Source organism: Octopus bimaculoides, chromosome 24 (genome assembly GCF_046866305.1).
Source record: "Octopus bimaculoides isolate indiv1 chromosome 24, ASM4686630v1, whole genome shotgun sequence".
NCBI lineage: Eukaryota > Metazoa > Mollusca > Cephalopoda > Octopoda > Octopodidae > Octopus > Octopus bimaculoides.
This window is the reverse complement of record NC_142951.1, coordinates 24,791,229-24,817,565: the sequence shown is the minus strand read 5'-3', so window position 1 is coordinate 24,817,565 and position 26,337 is coordinate 24,791,229. Positions and strand designations below refer to the sequence as shown.

At 36.4% G+C, this 26,337-nt stretch overlaps 1 protein-coding gene across 8 annotated transcripts in view; it reads left to right on the top strand.

Moving 5' to 3' along the window:
• The window catches only part of LOC106878722 (uncharacterized), a 145,563-nt gene that overhangs the window by 115,239 nt on the left and 3,987 nt on the right, over positions 1-26,337 (top strand). For all 8 annotated transcript variants that reach the window (XM_089340928.1, XM_089340930.1, XM_089340934.1 and 5 more), the window contains 2 exons: positions 9,275-9,385; positions 10,439-10,513. In XM_089340928.1, coding sequence (XP_089197054.1) covers positions 9,275-9,385; positions 10,439-10,513 — 186 coding nt within the window. The remainder of the gene's footprint in view (positions 1-9,274; positions 9,386-10,438; positions 10,514-26,337) is intronic.

Sequence of the window (26,337 nt, the reverse complement as noted above, 5' to 3'; positions counted from 1 at the left end):
TGCTTCAACACACGAACTCACATAAAGAATCTTGCAAACCAAATCCAAAAACGAAATATATATATATATATATATATATATATATAATACATATATATATATATATATATACAATACATATATATATATACATTAATACATATATATATATATATATATATATATATATATATATATATATATATATATATATATATATATATATATATACATGTAAATATGTGAGTCTATGTATATATGCAAGGGGTTTCCAAAAGGTTCCTGGTTTCAGGTAAAAGAAAATACAGGAGGATCAATTAATTATGATTTTACTCAACATATTCCCCCTCTCAGATTCACACACTTATTGAAGCAGTCCTTCAGTTTTTCTAAGCCCTGTAAAAGAACTTTGAAGGTTGGGCCTCCAACCAGGCCTTTCACAATACCCTTAAGGCCAGGAACTATTCACCACCCCCTCATGTATGTGTGTGTGTGTATAAATCCATACATACATACATACATACATATATATATATATATATATATATATATATATATATATATATATATATATATACAAATAAGTGTTTAATACTTGAAATTTCAACAAAGGATGAAAGGAATGAACTTTACATATTTCAGAAGCATTAAGTTGACAATTTATAAAGGACAGTATATATTTTATTTTTATTTTTAATTTTTTAATATTTTTAATGTTTTAATATTATATATATATACTATTGGTTCTTAATGCATCTCTGAAGAGCGGAATTACTGATAATAAGATGATCTTTAGATCACTTTGTGATTATAGTAATATCCGCGAAACGATCGTAAGATATTTAACTCTTTAAATTTTAGGTTCTTTTATATTTTATATTTTGGACTTTACAATATTCATGCTTAATTACGCATAAATTTTTATACGCATATATATATTCACACATATATTTATCTATATTCAGATTTTTATATATATTGATATTTATATTTCGTATATTTATATTTTAAATTTTAAATTTATTATGTTGCCGTGTCATGTTGGATGTATGTCTTTCAAAATATTAAATATTGATATCCTGAGTATATTATTGATGAGTTTATGAATTTATTAATAATATAAAAACACATATATACACATTTATTTGCTCAAAATAATTGAGCACTCAACATAAGTTCAGTTATATATTCTTTTAGAATATTTCTTTTAGAATATTACTTATAAAAGTTATATATATATATATATATATATATATATATGGGAGAGTATACAAAAAATAACAACAGACGAGGACAGGTGGTGTAAATAACAAAAGTATATATTAGTATGACGCTCGGGAATACGGAAAGTCTTTGACGTTTCGAGCTACGCTCTTCAACAGAAAGAATACGGAGACAAGGAGAAAAACACGGAGAAAAAAAAAAAAAAAAATAAATATACACACTAGCTGAATAACCTGTCGTTGCCAGGCAATTTTTACACTAGAATGTCCTATATGAATTTTTTATTTATTCCATGTCAGAGTATGCTGACAGATAAGGCCTCTTAATCAGGACAGACTTGTGCAATTTTTCGCCAAAAGACTTTGTTAAGGATTTTTTTTTCCTTTCTAAATTATTTACATGTCTGTTCAACCATTTCACATGACTTTATTCCTTAAAACTTCAGAAGTTTTTACAATTTTGGTCGTCATAATGCTTTGCTTTGGTTAGTTTAATAAATATTCTTCCTCCTAATGATTTTGCTTTCATTTTATGATAGACAGCTATCATGCAGAAAATGCCAGCTTCCAAATCCTGTTTTCTGGTTAGGTAAAATTGATTACCTCATCAGTGCTGGTGCCACATAAAAGCACTCAGTCCACTCTGTAAAGTGGTTGGCATTTGGAAGGGCATCCAGCTGTAAAAACCCTGCCAAAACAGACAGTAAAGCTTGGTGCAATCTTCTAGCTTGTCAGTTCCTGTCAAACTGTCCAACCTATACCAGCATCAAAAACTGATATTAAGTAATGATGATGATGATACCGATGCCAAAGACTTATTAGACATTTAGACATTTCTACTACAAGTTTCAGGCAGCCAGGGAACCTCAGTCTTTGTCAGTACCGTCTGAGAGTGTTCGTGATTCTGAACAAGTGCTGTTATGGGTAAGGCTGGAAGTCTTCACTTACCTCTGTTAAAGAAAAAGTCTTTTTCTATGTAAAAAAAAGAAAAAACATTGAAAGCTCAATATATAACTGGTATTTATTTTATTGATCTGAAAAAAGTGTTATCCTTAGTAGGATTTGAACTTAGAACGTTGGAGAATAAAACTGAATATGGTTAGATATTAAAACCAATATTCTACTGCTACTCTGTGGCTTTTCTAGTATAAATATCTTTGGTCAGTAAAATAATGTACTAGAGTGAATTTAATATACTATACACCTGCCTTTATGTTACTGTTAGAAATAAATATTTTGCATATCATATATTGCTACCCATGGCACTGAACAACACAGGAAGACTTAAAGCTAAAAGCTAATCATCATCATCATCATCATTGTTTAACGTCCGCTTTCCATGCTAGCATGGGTTGGACGATTTGACTGAGGACTGGTGGACCAAGTGGCTACACCAGGCTCCAATCTGATTTGGCAGAGTTTCTACAGCTGGATGCCCTTCCTAACGCCAACCACTCCGAGAGTGTAGTGGGTGCTTTTACATGTCACCGGCACGAAGGCCAGTCAGGCAGTACTGGCAACAGCCATGCTCGAAATGGTGTATTTTACGTGCCACCTGCACAGGAGCCAGTCCAGCAGCAGTACTGGCAACGATCTCGCTCGAATGTCTTTTCACGTGCCACTGGCACAAGTGCCAGGAAGGTGACGTTGGTAACGATCACACTCAAATGGTGCTATTTACGTGCCACCGGCACGGAAGACAGACAGCTGGTGCTCTAGCAACGATCACGCTCGGACCTGCTGTAATATTTGACATTTTAAAAGACATTTTGGAAATAATTTGTAGACTGTGCTGGTATGGTCATATGATGCATATGGACAAGACACCTCCTGATCTCTATCTGTGGAGGGAACCTGTGGAAGAGGTAGACCCAAGAAGACATGGGATGAGGTGGTTAAGTATGATCTTCAGATGTTGAGTCTCATGGAGGTGATGACAAGTGACTGAGACCATTGGTGATTTGCTGTGCTTGAGAAGACATATCAAGCTAAGTGAAATTGTTGTGGCCAGTACTGGTGTTATGTAAAAGGCACCCATACACTCTGTGGAGTGGGTGGCATTATGAAGGGCATCCAGCAATAAAAACCAAACCAAACCAGGCTGGAGCCCGGGGTAGCTCTCTAGCTTTATCAGCCCCAGTCAAACTGCCCAACCCATGCCAACATGGAAAACAGATACTAGAAGAAGATGATGATGATGATAATAAGGAGGAGGAGGAGGGGTTATTTATTTATTTTACAGCATATCATTAACCAAACGTTTATTTGTTTATATTTCCACTCCTCATTTGTTGAAAATAATTGATAAAGAAAAGAAATTTCGTGTCCCAAGAGCATTTTTGAGTTTGAAACAGCAACCATACAGTTGTAATATTTCACTTGCATGATCTAAAAGTGAACCATTTTATATTTGAATGCTAGGCTTCCTCTAGCTAGTTGCACTTAAAAAACGATCCTTTTGTTCTTCATGTGAGATTTTGTTAGAGTCTCCACTTACATAATTCTTTTTCTCTGATGAAATTTTAGAAAGCATAAATTATTATACTTTTATTTCATCTAAACTTAAGCTTACTGGTAAAGATGGTTAATTTATTTTTAATGTTTTCTTCTTTTAGCAAGATTTATTTATTTATTTATTTATTTATTATTTATTATTTTCTTTTTGTTTCCTTATAATTTCAGTTTACACTTGTTATGAATAACATAACCATATGATATGATATAATACGCATAAACTGTAAAAACTAATTCAACTATATTGATCGTTTTGTTTTAACTACATGTAAAGCCTATTTCTGTAAACAAAAGGTACGGTCAGTAGAGTTGACTTAGGAATATGACCAATGTTTATTTAACCACCCCCACCTCAGTATATATATACAGAGAGCCATTGTAAAACATTTCATATTACAAAATAATCGATCCAGTGTTCTGTCATTTCTGCTAACATTTCAAACTATTCAAATATATTGACGGAATATGCGATCATTCTTTGCAGTAATGTATTCAATAATCAAAAAGTAGTAGGTGTAGGTATGGCTGTGTGCATGAGAAGCTTACTTCCCAACTACATGGTTCCAGGTTCAGTCCTACTGCGTGGCACGCTGGGCAAGTGTCTTCTATAGCCCCTGGCTGACCAAAGCTTTATGAGTGGATTACGTAGGCAGAAACTGAAAACAGGCGGCAAGCTGGCCGAAGCGTTAGCACGCCGGGCGAAATGCTAAGCAGTATTTTGTCCACCTTTACGTTCTGAGTTCAAATTCTGCCGAGGTCGACTTTGCCTTTCATCCTTTCGGGGTCGATAAATTAAGTACCAGTTATGCACTGGAGTTGATGTAATCGACTTAATACCTTTGTCTGTCCTTGTTTGTCCCCTCTACGTTTAGCCCCTTGTGGGCAATAAACATATCAGAATCATTAGCATGCCAGGTGAAATGATTAGCGGTATTTCGTCTGCAGTTACATTCTGAGTTCAAATTCTGCCGAGTTCAACTTTGCCTTTCATCCTTTCGGGGTCGATAAATTAAGTGCCAGTTACGCACTGGGGTCGATCCAATCGACTTAATCCCTTTGTCTGTCCTTGTTTGTCCCCTCTATGTTTAGCCCCCTGTAGGCAATAAAGAAATAAGAAACTGCAAACAAAATCTGTTTGTGTGTGTGTGTGTGTATTAATGTTTGCTTTTATATTCAGTTACAATAAAAACAATTTTACATTAATCTGATGGTTTACTCTACACTTTTGTAGAGTACAAATTTATTATTCTTATACAAGAATGTTGTTGACAGTGACTCCGAAGTTTCAGCCAGCTAAGCCATCATCAGACTGCCCAACAATGGCTTAGCTGGCCGAAACTTCAACGTCATTGTCAACAACATTCTTGTATAAGGATATTAAGTGTGTATGTTTGTGTGTGTGTGTGTGTGTGCATGCATGCATGTGTGCATGTCTGTGTCCATGTGTATGTGTGAGTTGGTGTCTCATCTTGATATCACATAATAGTTGTTAATCAAATGTAAAACATGTCTGGCCATGGAGAAATATTACCTTACTTGGAAACAGGTGAGGGTTCGAAACAAGAAGAGCATCCAGCCACAGAAAACTTACTTCAACAAATTCCATCCACACATGTGAGCATGGAAAAGTAGACATTAAAATGATGATGATGATGTTGATGAAGTCATTAATTGATATCTGGTTGCAGACATGGCTTGTAAGTAAGTTAAGAAGTTCTCTTGGCAACCACACAGTTCAGGTGTGATTTCACTGCATGGTACCTTAGGCAAATGTCTTCTGCCATAGTCTTGGTCTGACCAATATCTTATGAGGGAAATTTGATTGGAGGAAATTTTTCAGTTGTCTATTATAAATATGTGTAGATTGGTGTAAAATTTGTGCATCTTTGCCACTCAACAAAAAGAGATTGGTGAAATAATTAAATTATTGCAGTGGAATTAATGGACTAAAAGCCTTGAGGATGGTGCTCTGGCATGACCACAATCCAATGAGTAATAAACAATTTTAGAAAAAAAAAAAAAAAGAATATTACTATAATTCTTAGGCAAGATGGCACATCATTCAGTACCCTTTTGATCATCTTCAGAATTACCTTTAAACCCTTTAGCATTAAAATTGGCCATATCCGGCCCAAATATTCTATGTATTTTATGTTCAAACTGGCCAGATCCAGCCTTTCACCCCTACCCTACAGTGCCATTCTAAAAATGAACAATCACATCATTGAAATCTTGAAGCTACAAGATAATACATGATTAATTTTTTTTTTTTTATGTGGATAAATGAGCATTATAATTAATAAATTAATCTAAATGCTAACGAGTTTAAGACACTGAGGGAGAGCTTGTGATTTCTATCTTTCTTATATTCTATTTCTAAATCCTGGATGGTTGGCTTTGCTTCACCTTTCTCTGGGACCAGTAAATTAAGTGCAAGTACTAAACTTGTATTTCTTTTCTGCAAAATTGTCCTTTACATAGTCACAAAACATCAATATATTTGTACACGCTGAAAAACATGGAGCAGGTTATTAGTTACTATTCGGAGCACTTTGGAATCAAGAGACTACACAATTTACATCCAGCCTTACTGACTCATAACTATTGCATTCTTATGTAGAGATCAATGTAAATGTTGGAGACAGAAAATAAAAAGTACATATAAATGGTTGCTGACAATTAAAACAACCCTAACTGCTATACCAACCAGTTCAAAAATCATCTAAACTAAGTACAATAAATAGACATTAAACTAATTGTTGATGGAAATGATAATCATACTGCTTATGATGATCAAAATGAGTTGCATTTTTTTCAGTTGTTTGTCTGTTTGGCTTGGAGCTGTGTAGTTCACTTTACACAGACTCACTGTATTTATAATGATTGACCAATAGGACTACTTGGTTTCTGCAGAGTGTAGAAGACTATGAATAGATTTTTTTCTCTACTTGTTAGTTGTGAAAGGGGTGCATGTGAATATATTGATGGCTTTGTGTTTCTCTCTACTAAACGGATGAAACCTGATTAATTTTTTCCTCTTTCTTTCAGTATGTGTATGGATACATATATATATGAGATTTTGTATATGAGCATAAATATACATAAACAGGCATAGGCATTATATATAAATACATGCATACATATGTGTGTGTGTGTGTGTGAGCCCTCAGTCAAATCGTCCAACCCATGCTAGCATGGAAAGCGGACGTTAAACGATGATGATGATGATGATGATGATGATATATGTGTTCATATAATGATATCTACACAATGTATTGGTGAGATAAAACATGTAATCGTTACCGAAATAGCAAAAATTTGTCCACAAAGGTCTATAGTAAACTCCTTATGGATCGATCTCCTTGGTTATATATCAAAAATTTAAATGAGAGTTTTGACGCTAATATCCATTATTATTGAAGTTTATTACCTTATGTCAACATTTCTGTATAAAGTCAAATTCAACTCTCAATTCAAGTTAAATACATATGTTTTCTCCGTATTCTTTCTGTTGAAGAGCGTAGCTCGAAACGTTAAAGACTTTCTGTATTCCCAAGCGTCAAACTAATACATCCTTTTGTTGTCTACACCACCTGTCCTCATCTGTTGTTTTTTTCGTAAATTCTCCCATATATATTAAGAGGTGTGTGTGTATGTATTCATTTCACACTCAGGCACTCTTCTAGTCACTAACTCTTATCAATTTTTTCAAGTAAGGGGTCCTTTTTATTCTACAGGTCTTCAACAGTGTAGAGTGGCTAGTCATAATGTCGGAAAGAAGTACCAACATCAGCACCACTTCACTCAAGGAGTGATAAGCATGAAATGCAAACACTCAAGCATATTTGTGTGCACACATGCACGTGCACACACACACACACATCTAAGCACTCTATCTCACCTGTTATAATACACCTATTTAATGTTTATTGTAACAATTGTTCAACCACAGGTCATCCCTGATTAAGCAGACTCGTGACACAATTGTTATTGCTGTTTAGCCCTAGGTTAACCTTGGTTAAGTAGACTTATGATCAAAAGCATTCCAGCTATGCTTTTCTTTTTTTATATACATTTATTTCTATATATACTTACTTGTCTCAGTTGTTAGGGTGGTGGAATGATTTGAACGAGATTTGGTTGCTATTTCTAGCGGATCAAGTGACCACATAGAGACTCTTTTGTTGGTTTGTAGTTATTCAAATGACTCATGACCCACAGAGCTATTGTTCCAGCAATACCGTACAGATAGGCATGTAGTAGTTTGTTGTACGGAGTTCAGGACATGTTGCTTTTTTCACTGTCCAGTCTGTTTTAGCAAGCAACCACCACCACCACCTGCTTGTGACCCGCTGCTCAGCTTCAGGCCAGTCATGACTTATGACTTATGATTTATGATCAAGGGTATTCCATCTGTGACTATCCAGTCTTTTATATCTGTGAGATCAGTCACTTGTTCTGTCAAACCAGATATGCTGTTTTTGGAAAAAGGACACTATTCTTTGAATAGTGTGGTTCTCTAGACCCTGTCTCATCCTCATCACCATTTAACATCCACTTTTCCATACTTGTAAGGATCAGACAGAATTTGATAAGGCAGATTTTTCTATGGCTGGATGCCCTTCCTATCACCAACCTGCATCTGTTTCCAATCAAGGAAATATTTTCCTGTGCCCTGACACATTTTCCATGGAAGGCTGGACACAAACAGCACCACTTGCATAACGGTAATACTCATGTACTACCATCAGATGATGTAGATAAGGGAACACCCACATGTGCGCATGTGACAGACTTCTTTCTATCACATTGTTGGGAAGCGAACTTAAACATTTGACCAACACAGAAATTATAGATTATTTTGACATGATCATTCAATGAATATCCCTCTAAATAAAAGTTTATACAAAAAACAGTAAAATATGTTGTTCTATTTTGGCATAGTCTTTTAACTTTTGTGCTTACTCTTTTACTTGTTTCAGTCATTTGACTGCGGCCATACTGGAGCACCGCCTTTATAGTCGAGCAAATCGGCCCCAGGACTTATTCTTTGTAAGCCTAGTACTTATTCTCTTGGTCTCTTTTGCCAAACCGCTAAGTTACAGGAATGTAAACACACCAGCATCGGTTGTCAAGCGATGCTGGGGGGACAAACACAAACACACACACACACACACATATATATATATATACATATATATGACAGGCTTCTTCCAGTTTCCATCTACCAAATCCACTCACAAGGCTCTGGTCGGCTCGAGGCTATAGTAGAAGACACTTGCCCAAGGTGCCACGCAGTGGGACTGAACCCGGAACCATGTGGTTGGTAAGCAAGCTACTTACCACACAGCCACTCCTGTGCCTATCTGTTTACTAAAAGTTTCTTAAAAATTCTTTCCCCAATGCAGTTTTATGAAATTTCAACTTATCGTGACACCTAACAAACACTCATAAACATAGTTTTGACATCATTATGATTATCATAATCATTGTAATTTTCCGCCATTGGCTTGCCCTGTATTGTCATCATAAATTTTCACTGGTTTTCTTTTATTCAGGCCTCTTATCATGTAGTGTTCTTTGGTAAAAAAGTTTCCCGAGCCTGGGTTCCCTTAGCCTGTATAAAGCCCTTTGAGAAAGGTCACAGTCCTCCAGCATCTTATGAAAATGTGAGTATAAGAATATAATGGCTATTTTGTTCTAATATGTTTGTTTTATCTTCTATCTTTTACTCATTTCACTCAGTGGGTACAGTGATGCGTAGAGGAGAGATATGATGATGAAGGGCTAGGGTAGTGGTTCCCAAGTTTTTTGGGGGGCTGCCACTCCCTTGACACCCAGACCACATTCCTAGCACTCCTCACCACAAATATAGACCGATTCCTGTATTAAATTCAAAACAACTGTATTTCACAAAAAGGACTTAACCTAATTAACCCATTATTTTGTTATTTTCACATCCATTGCCCCTTTTGGTCACCCCATTACTGCCCACTTTCCTTCAACACCGCCCTCAATTTTTCCACTGCCCCTAGGATGGGGTGGGGGAAGTACTGCCCACTTTGGGAACCACTGATCTAACGCATGCCGATATGGCCTACACCATCACTGGGTTCAGCTCCTCAATCACCATTAACACTTTGTTTCCCTTCTTTCCTTCACACTAATTTCCCACATCACTCTACCCATTTTCCTCTCTTTTATTTCTATTTCTAAACTTTCACAATAAATTTCTTCCACTGATCTTGGGAGCTGTCTTTTTGTCTTGTAAGCAGGAAGGCTGACAGCAAGGCAACTTCTACAGTGGTGGTGCCACAGAAAAATGTGTGTGTGTGTGTGTGTGTGTGTGTGTGTGTGTGTTGGATCCTATTGAACTACCTTACTCATGCCAGCATGGAAAACACACATAAAATGATGATGGTGGTGGTGGATTTGGCAATGGTTGTGGCAGTGATGCTAATGAGGATGAGAGAGTGAGTGTGTGTATGTGTGTGCAATCATTAAAATAGCATATTAAATAGATAAGCTATAAAAATTCTTGTTATCTATCTTTTTTAATTTCTTTTTATTATTATCTTATGTTTCTGAGGACATGCTTCCTGTCAACATTTCTCTCTGCTAATAACTCCTGTTTTCGTTGTACTCTTAAACTTTATTTTTTTTTCTTCTTTCATTTCATTTCTGGATTTTAAGTAAACATTTTTCCTCCACCTCACCCACAGGTTAAATACTCCCTGACTGATCAGAGAACTGAAGCAATAAAATCAGCAAATGAAGCTAATGAGTTTGATCTGAAAGTAAGTTACATAATCAGCACACAAACAATTAATCATGAATTTTTATTTTTTTCTGTTTTAATATTGGATATTATTTCACATTGATATTGTTAGAATGAAACTGTAGTGTTGCATCTGCAAGGCAAGAGTATTTTGTAAAAGCAGTTCTTCTGACATGGACAGAGGTTGCAAGTAAATATATGAAATAAATATATACATTAGGCGCAGGAGTGGCTGTGTGGTAAGTAGCTTGCTTACCAACCACATGGTTCTGGGTTCAGTCCCACTGCGTGGCACCTTGGGCAAGTGTCTTCTACTATAGCCTCGGGCCGACCAAAGCCTTGTGAGTGGATTTGGTAGACGGAAATTGAAAGAAGCCCGTCGTATATATATGTATATGTGTGTATATGTTTGTGTGTCTGTGTTTGTCCCCCCAACATCGCTTGACAACCGATGCTGGTGTGCTTACGTCCCCGTAACTTAGCGGTTTGGCAAAAGAGACCGATAGAATAAGTACTAGGCTTCCAAAGAATAAGTCCTGGGGTCGATTTGCTCAACTAAAGGCGGTGCTCCAGCATGGCCGCAGTCAAATGACTGAAACAAGTAAAAGAGTAAAAGAGTATTAGCTTCATGTAATGTAAGAGAGAACGAGAGAGAGAGAGAGAGAGATTTGAGTAGAGGGTTGTATATATACACATAAGGGTTTTTTTTTTTTATTTATGATTTGACTCCATGCTTTTCTGTTTGTGAAAGTGAATGCATTTAATTAATGTTGACACAGTATATTACTTAATTCTATATAAGAATATATTTCTAGCCTCACTCTATAAATTGCAGTTGTAACCCCTAGAGGGAACAGATGAGTCTGGCAACATAAAGATAGTGATTTTAATCTGGTTGGATCTCAATGAAGTATAGTCATGTTTGTTACCTCAGCTGGACTGTCTGTATATTGGTCTATATCTAAAAAAAAAAGGATTATCTTGTGGTGTAGTGTTGATAATTAGCATATGAAAAAATTAACTATCACAACACAGAGCATATGAGGTAATTAATTCCATATAACAATATACTGCTAACCTTGCTGTGACCCACTTGGGTCAAATCTGTAATCTGTCAGTTGTCGATGTTGTATTTTCTCTGTAAGAAGAAAACTGTCTTCTTTTTAGGTCAAGGCTAAAAATGATATTCTTATATTGAGTTAATTAATTTATGTTCTCTATATGTTGTGCAATTTTTTTTTCAGGCTGTTAATATTGTTTAATTGTGGCTCAGGCAAAGGACCAAGTGCAAGGCCTCTGATCCTGAAGCACTTTCTGTTTTTACATAGTCTCCAACACTGGCTGCAGAAAATGAGAAAGAAGCTGCACATCAAGGGGTAACTACAGATAAAGGACCAGGTCTGGACACTTAGACTAGTGTGTACTCTGCTAAAGGCACTAGGTGATGGTGGCGGTATTGGTCTAGATCAGTGGTTCTCAACTGGGATCCATATGACCCCAGGGATGCAGTGTGTGTGTGTAGGGGGGGCATATAGGATTCTGTGGGGTCCAAACAAGCAAAATAGTAAATTGGGGATCTACAACAGTATTTTAGGGTTTCATGAAAAAATCTCTCTCATTCATTGCCTTACATGGAGGCGCAATGGCCCAGTGGTTAGGGTAGCGGACTCGTGGTCATAGGATCGCGGTTTCAATTCCCAGACCGGGCGTTGTGAGTGTTTATTGAACGAAAACACCTAAAGCTCCATGAGGCTCCGGCAGGGGATGGTGGCGAACCCTGCTGTACTCTTTCACCACAACTTTCTCTCACTCTTACTTCCTGTTTCTGTTGTGCCTGTAATTCAAAGGGTCAGCCTTGCCACACTGTGTCACGCTGAATATCCCCAAGAACCACGTTAAGGGTACACGTGTCTGTGGAGTGCTCAGCCACTTGTATGTTAATTTCACGAGCAGGCTGTTCCGTTGATCAGATCAACTGGAACCCTCGACGTCGTAAGCGACGGAGTGCCAACAACAACATTGCCTTACATAGTTCAACATGTTTCCAGCCACTATTGCAAACCTTCACAGGTGAATGGGTGAAAAGCAGGAATTTTAAAAGAAGTATCTGTAAACTAGTTCTTAAACAATGAATGGCTATGGGGGTCCACCAGAGTAAAATGCTAATTGAAGAGGTTCATAGGCAAAAAATGGTTAGGGACTCTTGATCTAGGTCAGTGGTTCTCAACTGGGGTCCATATGGCCTCTGAGGGTCCATATAAGATTTTGTGGGGTCCATGCAGCAAAATAGTAAATTGGGGATCCACGATAGTATTTCAAGGTTCAAGGGCCCCTGAAAAAATTTTGTTTTAGATGTATGTATTGGTATGTATTGCAAGAAACAGCTAGGTTTCTTTCTCTATCATTTTACATAGTTCAACCTACACAAGTTAATGTGTGAAAAACAAAACAGGAATTTTGAAAGAAGCATCTTTAAAGTTAGTTCTTATACATTGAATTACTATGGGAGTCCACCAGAATAAAATAGTAATCAAAGGGGGTCCAAAGATAAAAAATTGTTGAGAAACCCTGATCTAGGTGATGGATTAGTTTTATTATTCAAAAACAAGCCCAGGCCACAAGCCATTTGATAGGTTGTTGTGCAGCTTTTGTCTATCCAGTTTCATTCACAAAGCTTAGGCTGACCTATGCTTATGGTAGAAGACATTGCTTTAAGGTACCATGCAATGAGATTGATCCTGGAGCCATACAACTGCAAAGGAAACTTCTTAGCCATGTAACCACACCTGCACCTAACCACACTGCCATATTTACACACATTACTACACAGCCACGTCTTCACCTAACCACATAGCCATGCCTGTTGTACTTTATATTCATGACTGACTTGTTAAAGACAAAGTCAATCCTTGTAGGATTTGAACTCACAATTATGGGACATGTAAACTCACTGTATAACTCACCTCCATGTCTAACATTCACACCCACTCGGCTGTTTTTCAATGCTTGCATGTCTTCTCTTCTGTGAATTTCAGCAGATGCCTGACAAGCCAGTTTCTGTGGTTTTCTTCTACTATGATTAGCTTTCTGTCTACTATGATTATCTTACTTCGTTCATTATACCCCTTCTTCCTATTTCAGTTTTACTGTTTTTACATTTCATTTTTCTAAGCTTGTTTGGGGGTAGAGATGTGATTTGTTTTGTTTTTGCTTTTTGTTGTTTTTTTTTTTGTTTTATTTTGGAACAACAAGATACAAGTGTCTTGTACTATAGCCTCGAGCTGACTAAAGCCTTGTGAGTAGATTTGGGAGACAGAAATGAAAGAAACCCACGATGTGTGTGTGTTTGTGTATGTTCTCCACCACCACTTGGAAACCAGTGTTGGTGTGTTTATGTCCCTGTAACTTAGCAGTTTGGCAAAAGAAACCAATAGAATAAGTACCAGGCTTTAAAAAAAAAAACAGAATACTTGGGTCAATTCAGTCAAATAAAAAAATTTCTTCAAGCTGGTGCGCCTACATGGTCACAATCAAATGACTGAAACAAGTAAAATATAAAACTCTCTTGTGGATGAAAACAAAGTTGACCTCAACAAGATTTGAACTCAGAGTTCAGAGAACCATAACAAATATGCTTTCTAACAACTCTGTCAAACCACGTCTTTAGTACATTCTATACAGGTAGATATAGGCTGATATGTGTATCAACATATTAACCAAAAGAGACAGTGGTTTGTGTAGTGTTTCCAGTGTTGTGCTTTGTGCATAGCAAAAAGAGAGCTATGTCATAATGGCCAGTACATCATCACCATCATCATAATTTATCACCTGTTTTCCATGCTGGCATGAGTTAGACGATTTGACTGAAACTGGTAAGCTGGAGAGATGCACCAAGCTCCAGTCTGTTTTGGCTTGGTTTCTACAGTTGAATGTCTTTCCTAACGCCAACCACTCCATAGAGTATACTGGGTATCTTTTATGTGTCATTAGCACATGTGCCATTTATGTGTCACTAGCACATGTGCCATTTATGTGTCACCAGTATGGGTGCTTTTTGCACGTCAGTAGCAGAGCGCCTTTTGCGTGTCACCAGCACAGGTGCCTTTTGCTTCTCATTAACTGTTATAATGTGAATCCTGGTCCACTTGTATGTTGTTGTCGGCACTGTAATATCCTTGTCGCCACTAATATGTTGTGGCGGTATTCTGCATCTTATTATCTTTGACTCGTCTATTCTGCTATTGCTGACGGCTCTGTAAGACAACTTTGAAACGTCTACCTTGACAGGAACTCGAACTTGTATATATCACGTAACTGACACTAACTCCAACTGAGAACTCGTACAAGGACTCTACTACTACTGACCTCTACAACAACTGACTGTCTGATTTTATAGTGGCTGGTTCATACCACTTTGTCGTGTGGGAAGGGGAGTACCATTTTCACTACAACATTAACACAGATACCTTTTACATGTCACCAGCACAGATGCCTTTCATGTGCACTGACTCATGACTGATTTCACTTAGCTTGACATGTCTTCTCAAGCACAGCAAATTGCCAAAAGTATCAACCAGTTGTCATTTTCTCCATGATACTCAACATCCAAAGACCATATTTCACCACCTCATCCCACATCTTCCTGGGTCTACCTCTTCTACGGGTCCTCTCTGCAGTTAGAGATTGGCACTTCTTTACGCAGCTGTTCTCATCCATACATGTTCATGTTGGGATACACTGTACTCACTTCAGAAGCATTCTATAATGGATAAGTAGCTCAGTAACTTGAAGCTTTTCCGTAACTTGACATTCCTATTCAGAATGGCTGGATGGTCACACCCTGCACATCTCACTTTCTACACTTTAAATTTTCAAAGGTTTATTTATCTAAAAACCTGATGTAAAGTAAAAGGGGAAAAAAATTGTTTGTAATTTGATTATGATTCAATCGATACTCCAGCTCCATCGCCAACTGGCTAAAACTGTAGGCATTCTCATAAATTGAAACAATTGTTTGCCTTTTTATATTTATTGTTTTTCCTTCTATGTACCGACATACATATACAGCAATTCAATAAGCATGCTGTTTTGTTGACTTCATCTTCACTTAATGGATTCAGCCTATCCCTTTTTCTTGTTGAAAAGGAAAAAAATCTTCATGAATATTAAAAAGAGTATAATTCATTTTCCAATGACATCACCAACAAAGAGAGAGAAAGAAAGAGAGAGAGAGAGTGTGTGTGTGTGTGTGTGTGTGAATACATGTTTCTCTTTCAATTAACCTACATTTATGATTCTTATGTGAGAAGAATAAATATACATTATATAAGAAATATTAATGTAAGAGCAACAAACAGTTTCTGTTGTTATACATAAGTATTATGAATTCAATTGAAGCTGTTGTTAGATGGAAGGACAATAAGGACAATGTATTCAACCCCCCTCCCTCCAAGCAGGGCAAATCTCCTGAAATATATACCATATGCACTGCATATTAGAGTTAATGTTTGCAAAACTGTGTTTAACATCACGTTTATATATGATGGTCTGATTGTCACCTGTATGCAAACAGAATCAATTGGTGTAATACTCATCTCAAATTAAATTTCTTATATTTTAATTAACTGATAATTTCTCTTTGGGAAGATGTCTCTCAGTGCAATTTGTATTCTAAACAGACTCTTTGGTAATTATTTTATAAAGTGCAATATGTGACAAGCTCGCCATCATCACTATCATCATCATCACCATTACCACTACCACCATTATCATCATCATCATCATCGTCATTGTCAGTGTTTGATGTCCACTCTTCCATGCCTGCATGAGTTAGACAGAATTCATTGAGGCAGATTTTCTACAGCCAGTTAGTTATCCTTTCTGTCAGCAACTCTCACCTCTTTCAGGCAAGGTAATAATCTCCCCATGGCCACACATGTTTATCATGGAAGACTGGAAACAAACGACATCACCTGTATGTCGGCAACATTTGTTTACAATCATCATGTGATGTCAAAGCGAGAATACACACAAACACAGACACTTTCTCACACACACACACACACACACATACTCTCACACACATGCACATATACACACACAGATATATATGACAGGCTTCTTCAAGTTCCCATCTACCGAACCCACCCACAAGGCTTTGGTTAGTTAGAATGAGGGTTTGTTATAGTAGAACTCACTTGCCCAAGGTACCACCATGAGATTGAACCTGAGACCCCATGGTTTGGAAGCAAGCTTCTTAACCACACAACCACACCTGTTCCTATGTACATACATATTAGATACAGATTAAAACAGAAATGAAAAGGAAAACTCCTCATGACTTTTATATATATTATTAGATACTATTTAACATCTACAAAAATATGTAAGCATTGCATATTTAAATGCATGCATACAACACGCATTAGAGGGAAACATCAGTATCAAGAGCAACCTACTCTGCTTTGGATGTTCTCTCTTCTGCTAATTCTCTCCCAAGTCAAAAATGAAGCATACAAGTGCGATGCCATCCTAGAAACTTAGTGAGCTGCACCTCCAAATGTACGTTGATTCCAACTGTGACAACCTATCTAACCCATGCCAGCATGGAAAGCTGACATAAAATAGTGATGGAGATGACAAAGACATCTTGGGCAAATGTCTTCTACTAAAGTTCCAGATTAACCAAAGCCTTGTGAGAGGACTTAATACACAGAAACTGAAAGAAGCCTATCGTATATATGTATGTGTGTGTGTGTGTGTGTTACTGTCACCTTGCCTTGATTTCATGTGACAGTTGTAAATGAATGCCACCATCGTGCGAATGGTGTTCTTCCTTTCCAATCTTCTGTGAAAACATGTTTGGTTATGAGGAATATTGCCTTATTTGGAAACAGATGGGGGTTGGCAACAGGAAGCAGTAAGATGACAGAATCGTTGATACGCCAAGCGAAATGCTCAGCGACATTTCATTTGTCTTCATGTTCTGGTTGCCCTTCCGTGCAAGCATGAAGAAGTGGAGGTTAAAATGGTGATGACGGTGATGATGATGATGATGATGATGATGAGATAGCATAGGCCTTTGTGCAGTTGCCATCAACCAGCTACACTCATAAGGTATAGTCTGGAAATTTAAGTAGAAGACACTTGCCTTTGGCGGTACACAGCTGGAAGAAACCCAAACCCATGTGGTTTCAAAGTGAACTTTTTTAACCATGCAGCCATACCTGAACTTCAATGTCTGTTTAGAAAGAAAGAAAGAAAGATAAATAGACAGATAGATGATTAGATAGTGGGGGAGATAGAGTGAAAGATGTGAATATTCTGGCAGTTAAGTGCTTGTAAAGTATACTGAACTTTACAGATAGAAATTTAAACACTAACAGATGTTGCAGCAAATTATTTGACACTGCTACCTTCTCTGATAAAGAAAGATGACCTGATTTGTCAGTGGCCATTGTTGTTGTTGTTGCTGTTGCTGTTGTTGTTATTATTATTATTATTAAGAAGGCAGCAAGCTGGCAAAATCGTTAGCATGATGGACAAAACACTTAGCAGTATTTCACCTGTTGCTACATTCTGAATTCAAATTCCACCGAGGTCGACTTTGCTTTTTATCCTTTTGGGGTTCATAAAATAAATACCAGTGTAACACTGGGGTCAATATAATCGACTCATTCCCTCCCCGTAATTGCTGCCCTTGTGGCAAAATTTGAAACCATTATTATTATTATTATTATTATTATTATTATTATTATTATTATTATTATTATAATTATTAAGGCAGTGAGCTGGTAGAATTGTTAGTACACCAGATGAAATGGCTTATCAATATTTCGTCTGCCTTGACATTCTGAGTTCAAATTCCTCCGAGGTCGACTTTACCTTTTATCCTTTTAGGGTCAATGAAATAAATACCATTTGAGCACTGAGGGGTCACTGTAATTAACTAGCCTATTTCAGGCCTTGTGCTTATTTATAGAAAAAAAAATGATTATTTATAATAATAATAATTAGCATTACTTTTAATAATTATCAACGTGATTATCATCATCATGAGTGGTCGTCTAGTTTAGTGTTTGTTTCTCTAATGTTTATATAAACTTCCATAGTTTGTGCTACTTGATCTACATATGTTGCTACACTTGTTTTGACTATACAAAAGTGTGCCAACAACATGTGTTACCATGCTTTGTGCAGGTGAGTGCAGTTAGCATGCGGGGGTGGGGATTCACACTGCTCACGTATGCATGTGTGTCTGTGGAGATATATATATATATATATGTATGTGTGTGTATATATATATATATATATATATATATATATATATATATATATATATGGGAGAATATACAAATAATAACAACAGACAAGGACAGGTGGTATATATATATATATATATATATATATATATATATGAATAGATACATATATAATAGTATATAAGCAATTTACGTATTTATACACGACAGAGGTGATCTTCGACAGGACATCTTACATGCTAGAAAGGGCAGTTAAAGCCCAAACCATGAATAAGAGCAATTTCAAAAGGAATGAAAATAAAAAATGTTTTTGTAGTTACCCTCAGACTCAAGTTTCTGTATCAATGTGCAAAATAAATTGATTTGCTATCCATACTTCTTCAGTGATACATAGGTATATATATATATATATATATATATATATATATATATAAAATTTATTAATGAGGGTAGAAATTGATATTAATCAATTAAAGCCAATGGTCTAGCATGTTGTGTCGCTAAATTTTTTACTGAGAACATATCTTTTCGTGGTTAGATGATTCGGCATCTATTTCTAGCATATAGGAGTCCACATTTGCTGGTCATTCCTCTTATTTTTGTATATATATATATATATATATATATATATATATATGCATATGTATATGTGTGTGTATGGATACATAGCCATCACATTGTAAGTAAGTATGTATCTAAATTCTGTACAACTTTCTTACTCTTTCTTTTAGTCCCCCTCATACTTGTCTCTTTCTTTCCTCTTTTCTTTTTCTTGCTCCCCCTCTCTCACATTTCTTGGCTTTCTCTTTCTATAATCTACCTATTTCTCCTCGTTTATCTCCCTTCTACCTTCTCTATGTCCCTTTCATCCTCTCTCTTTCTCATTCTCCCTCTAATTCTTCTATCCCTCTGCCTCCTACCTCTCCCCTTTCCTTCCACATGACCGGTGTCCAGCCAAGCATGATCTTCCTTCCTTGGCCTGACTGTAATTGAGTAACATTTTCACCGTTTTTTTTTGTTTTGTTTTTGTTTTTTGTCTTTGTAGTCATACACATTCGTTTGCTTTCTCCCAAAATATTTAATGCTTTTAGCTTAGATTTTTGGGACCAGCCAGATTTGAACAGTCTCAAGTGTAACAAGCCGAAACTGTAAGGATTTGGAAACTTGACTGACAAGAGAAAACTGCTAATGGCCCGTTCTTGTTTTTTCCTGTTCATCTTTGTATCATCTATCTGTCCGGAGGTTGTTTTTTTTCGTCTGTTGCGTTCTTGTTCCATCTTTTGGATTTATATATATATATATATATATATATATATAATATATGCCGGAGTAAGCACATAAAATGTGCAACAAGGTGGAAAAAAGAGTACTCAAATACCAGAGGTAGAGTAATATGCTTTATTTAAAAGCAGCAGAAATAAAGTATATATAATATATATATATATATATATATATATATATATATATATATATAGGGAAAGAGAGAGAGAGAGAGAGAGAGAGGGGGGAAAAACTATCACTGCAGGCAGGCATAAGTAAATAATGTGTGTAACTGAATGCTGAATGTTTTACATAGCTTTGGTGCGTATATCCTGGTCATGTGCATGTAACGAGGGGCAGGATATTGCAGATTCTGCATTGAGCATATGGCTCCATATGAGTATTGGTTTTTTTTTTCTTTTTATCTTTTACAATTGGCTGCTTTTTTTCCCTAATGTAAGCTGGTGTATGTGTGATAAAGCAGAGAGAATGATATATGTAATAAAACAGACAGGAAACAGAAACAGATGAGGCAGGAGTAAAAAAGGGGAGGAGCATGAGTAGAAAGAAAGGTAGGGAGAGAATGAGAAGACATCATCATCTTCATCATCAACACTTACTGTCCGTTTTCCATGCTGGCATGGGTCGGATAGTTTGACAGGATTCAACTAGCCTGAGAGTGTGCCAACAACATGTGTTCCCATGCTTTGTGTAGGTGAGTGCAGTTGCTGTGCAACGGTGGAGATTTACACTGACCATATTTATATATATATATATATATATATATATATATAGATAGATAGATAGATAGATAGATAGATACATACATACATACATACATACATACATACATATATGTATATTCAAATTACGGCAAACGTGAATAAACAAACGAAGTTTGCTTTTAGAAGCGTTGAGATGTCTTAGAAAGTTAAAAAAGTGATTTTTTAAATTCTCAATCGCAGAATAATGCTAATAATATAGCCTGAACAGGATAAACTACCCCTATTTTGCAGAGAAAAGTGTAGGTGGCTAGCTGTGGACACGAACTCACATCCCCGTGATTACACGTGACGATGCTTTGACTGATTAAGCTAAACTACCCACTACAAATTCCTCTGCAAATTTAAGTTATATAAATCTCGCTATATGAGACGCTCTCATATGTTAAATTCATGTATATATATGTATATATATATTTGTTTTGCAAGATTTTTGATGTGAAATCGTGTGTTGAAACAGATGTTTACGTTAACAAAATTTAATTAAACACAAAAAAAAAACAAAAAAAACCCCCACACACACACACATGATCAAATAAATAAATAAAAACAAATATAAACGAACACGTATTAACAGAGTATATAGGTGATACAGACACTCCCCATACACATATGCACTTACAAAAGACACAGACACATTGAAAGACACGCATGCGTAGACACATACAATAGGAATACAAAATGGCTGATATTTAGCAAGGTGAGACACACATAAGAAAGAAGGAAACAATGGACCACTGATGAGGTCACAGAAGTGTGACGAAAGAACTCTGGCCGAAATAAGATTAAGATTAATGTAATATAAAGCTGAAGCAAATTAACACCAAATATACAGTGCGTGTGTTTTTATTGGCTAAACTGGCAATATGACCATCCCCAAGTACAACAACATATGTATATATATATATATATATATATATATATATATATATATATATATATATATATATATATATATATATATATATATATGTATCTTTTATCTTTTACAGTCCGGTCTCGCACTTCTATGACTTCCTTCCAGTTTAATTGGGTATAATGCTTGTTGCATTTATACTGGCCCTTTGCTTTCTGATTTCAAATTTCACAAAGATCAACTTAGCCTTTTATCCTTCTGGAGCCAAGAAACAATAAAAGTACCAGTCTAGAGTGATGGACTGGTGGAAGGTTGCTTACACTAGTCTAGTTATTTGTGTACTGAGTTCAAATAACCAGCATGGCCAACATCTGTGGTAGATTTTGTCCCCTTTATCACCTGGTCCCTAGGCACCTTTAACAGAGGAGTGCACTCTGTCGCAAGCATTCAGATCAGGTTTCGTTTTTGAGGATAGCTTTCTGCCTTTCTCTCATCAGTTTCATAAACCCTGAAGAAATAAATATATGGACAATGACCTTTCTTCTAATTGAGTGATGAAAAACAACAACTCTAAACAAGGGAGCTTTGTGCATCACTTGACTTGCTAGAAACAGCAGCCAAATCAGTTTCAAATCACACCTTACCATCTTAAATGGTGGCACTCCGTCACTTACGACGTCGAGGGTTCCAGTTGATCCGATCAACGGAACAGCCCGCCTGTGAAATTAACGTGCAAGTCACTGAGCACTCCACAGCCATGTGTACCCTTAATGTAGTTCTCGGGAATATTCAGCGTGACACAGTGTGACAAGGCTGACCCTTTGAATTACAGGTAGAACAGAAACAGGAAGTAAGAGTGAGAGAAAGTTGTGGTGGAAGAGTACAGTAGGGTTCGCCACCATCCCCTGCCGGAGCCTTGTGGAGCTTTAGGTGTTTTCGCTCAATAAACACTCATAACACCCGGTCTGGGAATCGAAACTGCGATCCTATGACCGCGAGTCTGCTGCCCTAACCACTGGGCCATTGCGCCTCCACACCATCTTAAAATAATAGACACATTGAGCAATGTAGTCCTAGAAACACTATGTCTGGTAAGAAAATAGGATGGTCACAACTAAACTATCTTTGATGATAGGTCTGCTGGAGCAGTGCTAACCCAGGGCTAAACTGCAGCAACTGTTACATCAATACAGGATTTGTATCTGTCCAAAAGTACAGCTGAACTCTCCTTTAGATCCATCAAATAATTTTCAATTTCCCTTGTTGGAAACATTGCTTAGAATTGCAATTTTCAGGACAGTATTGAAAGATAATAGCAGTAAATATTTTATAACTGTCGCAAGGAGCTTTACAGTTTATCTAACAATCCAATTATGACATTTTTAATTTTATAAATCTTACCAACTTTATTGATCCAATAATATCAGCTTTTCAAAGTCTGTTTGTTTCAAACAGCAATAGTCTCAGATACCAAATTTAGTAGTTTGCTTAAAAACAAAAACAACAACAACAACAACAAACAGTGGAATGTAAACAAGTTAGTCAAGTAGTTTAACCACTTCTTTTCTGTTAATCTCTCACCACTGTGTATGTATGTTTTTATATCTCTGTCTGAAGTTGGTGTATATCTCTTCTTTATACTCTTATCTTTTTCTCATTATTTTTTCTTCGTTTATGGATTGGTTTGAGATATTATCATGAAGCATAAAGGCTGATAATATAAAGTACAAGACTGATAATATCTCCAGACACAAACCATCAGTATACTGTTGAGGTGGGTGGGATGTGTGCCAAATATTCCTCCATTCCTTATTCAAAACCAAAATTCAAAATTGATTAACTTTTTCAAATTACTGATAAAAGTAACAAACACATATTTGTTGTCTTATTCCCCCTTTTGATACCAACATGCCTGGGACTGCTCCTTGTTCTATGACATAAACTTCCTATAATTAACCCTTTTGATACTGCCACTGGTTGTATACTCTTTACTCTTTTATTCGTTTCAGTCATTTGACTGTGGCTATGCTGGAGCACCGCCTTTAGTCGAGCAAATCGACCCCAGGACTTATTCTTTGTAAGCCTAGTACTTATTCTATCGGTCCATTTTGTCGAACTGCTAAGTGACGGGGACATAAACACACCAGCATCGGTTGTCAAGCAATGCTAGGGGGACAAACAGAGACACACAAACATATACACACACACACATATATATATATATATATATATATACATATATACGACGGGCCTCTTTCAGTTTCCGTCTACCAAATCCACTCACAAGGCTTTGGTCGGCCCGAAGCTATAGTAGAAGACACTTGCCCAAGGTGCCACGCAGTGGGACTGAACCCGGAACCATGTGGTTGGTAAGCAAGCTACTTACCACACAGCCACTCCTGCGCCTTAATGATGCAAACTTTTTTTTTTTTTAAGTAATCTAAATTAAAAACATTCCGTCAAAATTTCTTGTTCTAAACACAAGCTTAAAATAACGACAAAGTTGTTTTTACTGAATTCTTCATTATTTTCAAAATTAATTGAAACAAAGGCAGTAAATTTCTACAGAAATCTGGTAACAGAAGGATTGGCACTAGCAGATCATGAGCCCAGTTCAATAGAAAGTGTGCTAGGCTGGTGGTTAAAAAGAAAAACAGCAAAAAAAAAAAAAAACCTCAAGTATTATTCATTTCACAAAAACACTGCTATACCCCAATCTTAATATGGGCAGCACTCAGCTAGAGCCCTCACAACTTGTTGTCTCTTGAGGTCTCTGGGTGAGACTTGGAGTCAACTTGTACAAATACAAAGCAAAAGTTAAACATATGATAATAATAATAATAATAACAAGAGCACTCAGAGAGTGCAAACCTCCACCAAGGCAACACCAACGTCCTCTCAACGATTAGCCAGAGATGATTTTTAAAATGAGAATATCTGAAATAAACTCGACTACTCTCACAAACGAGAAAACTAAAAATGAACCCGACTGGTCTGAAAAATTAAGTAAAAAAAAACAGGAAAAATGATCCAGAATCCTTGTCCGGTACCAGATCGATCCCAAAATCTAATCAGTTCATGCCAGTCACAGGGCCAAACATCCCTGAAAGTTTCATCCGAATCCATCCAGTGGTTCTTGAGATATCTTGTCCACGGACAAGCAAACAAACAAACAAACACGACTGAAAATAATACCTCCACCTTAGCAAAGGCGGAGGTCATAATTGTTTCTCTTGCAGGTAGTAAGCAAGAAATTTTGCAGTGAAGAGATTGGTCAGTTGTGCTTGACTGCATTACTTGATTGGTATTTTATTTTATTGATCTTAAAAAAATGAAAGTCAAAGTTAGTGTTGGTGGGATTTGAACTTAGAATGTAAAGAGTTGGAACAAATATTCCTTTCTACTATAGGCACAAGGCCTGGATTTTTGTGGGGAAGGGAACAATCAATCACATCGACCCCAGTACTTGACGGTACTTTATCAACTCCACCCATTTGAAAGGCAAAGTTAACCTCGGCGGAATTTGACCTCAGAACTTAGTAACAGACAAAATATTGTTAAGCACTTTACCCAGCACGCTAACGATTTTGCCAACCCTCTATCCTTACTATAAATGATTTTGCTTAACACTCATTGATTCTGCCAGTTTAAATAATTATTTCTGACATAGGAAGAAGGTCACAGATGTGTAGAGAGAGGGTTGGTTGGTTTAATCATTTATCTTATTGACTCTTGGAGAAATGAAAGGGAAAATCACTCCAGTGGGTCTTCAATAAAATTTTGTTCATCCTTTTATAATTCTGCTGCCCTGTTATATTCTTTTCTCATTCACCAGTGATGTAAATGTATTGAGAAAGTAAGCCAGTGCTAGAAATAACAGCCAAATCAACCTCAAATTACATCCTAATATCTTGAAAACGGAAGGGGTCAAATACACTAAGTTTGAACAAAAGACAGGATGGTTGAGAATGGAATATCTTTGATCATAGTTCTGCTGGATCAAATCATAAGCTGACCTGGGGCTAAACAGCACTGGCAACAATATGAGTTAGAAACAAAAATGGCAGGATGGACAAAACCAAGCAACTGTTTCTGTGAACTCTCAGAAATGACCTACTTTCAGCAGTTTATTTTTTTTGTCTATAATACTAAATTGATGTAATTATTGTCCTTCCTAAAGGCATTAGCAGCATAAGTGATGAAAAACAGCTTCAATTTATTTCTATTGGAAGTTTTGAATTTGTGAGTCCAATTAGATTCTCATTTGAAGATAATACAATTTACTTATACCATTAAAGCTCTTCAGCAAGGAATAAATATCTCACAACCTCATTTCATTGCCCTATAAAGATATAATAATGTATCGAAGTAAGAAATCATTTTTATTTATTTTTAGTTACCATATATACTCATGTAAAAGTCGAATTCTTTAGATCAGGGGTTTTCAAACTATGGTCCGCGGACCACAGGGGGTCCTCAAAGACAGGACAGGGGGTCCGTGGACAGCAAATACTTTTTATGGGCAATTTGATTTTATATGTTTTTTAATCGAAATCTTTTAATTGACAATAAACCTATTTGTTAAATACTGTTAAATAAATAAATGTAAAAATATATGTTATTTTAAGCAAATATTTATTTATATATTTCATAAGCGTTTATAAGGGGGTCCCTAAGGTAAAGC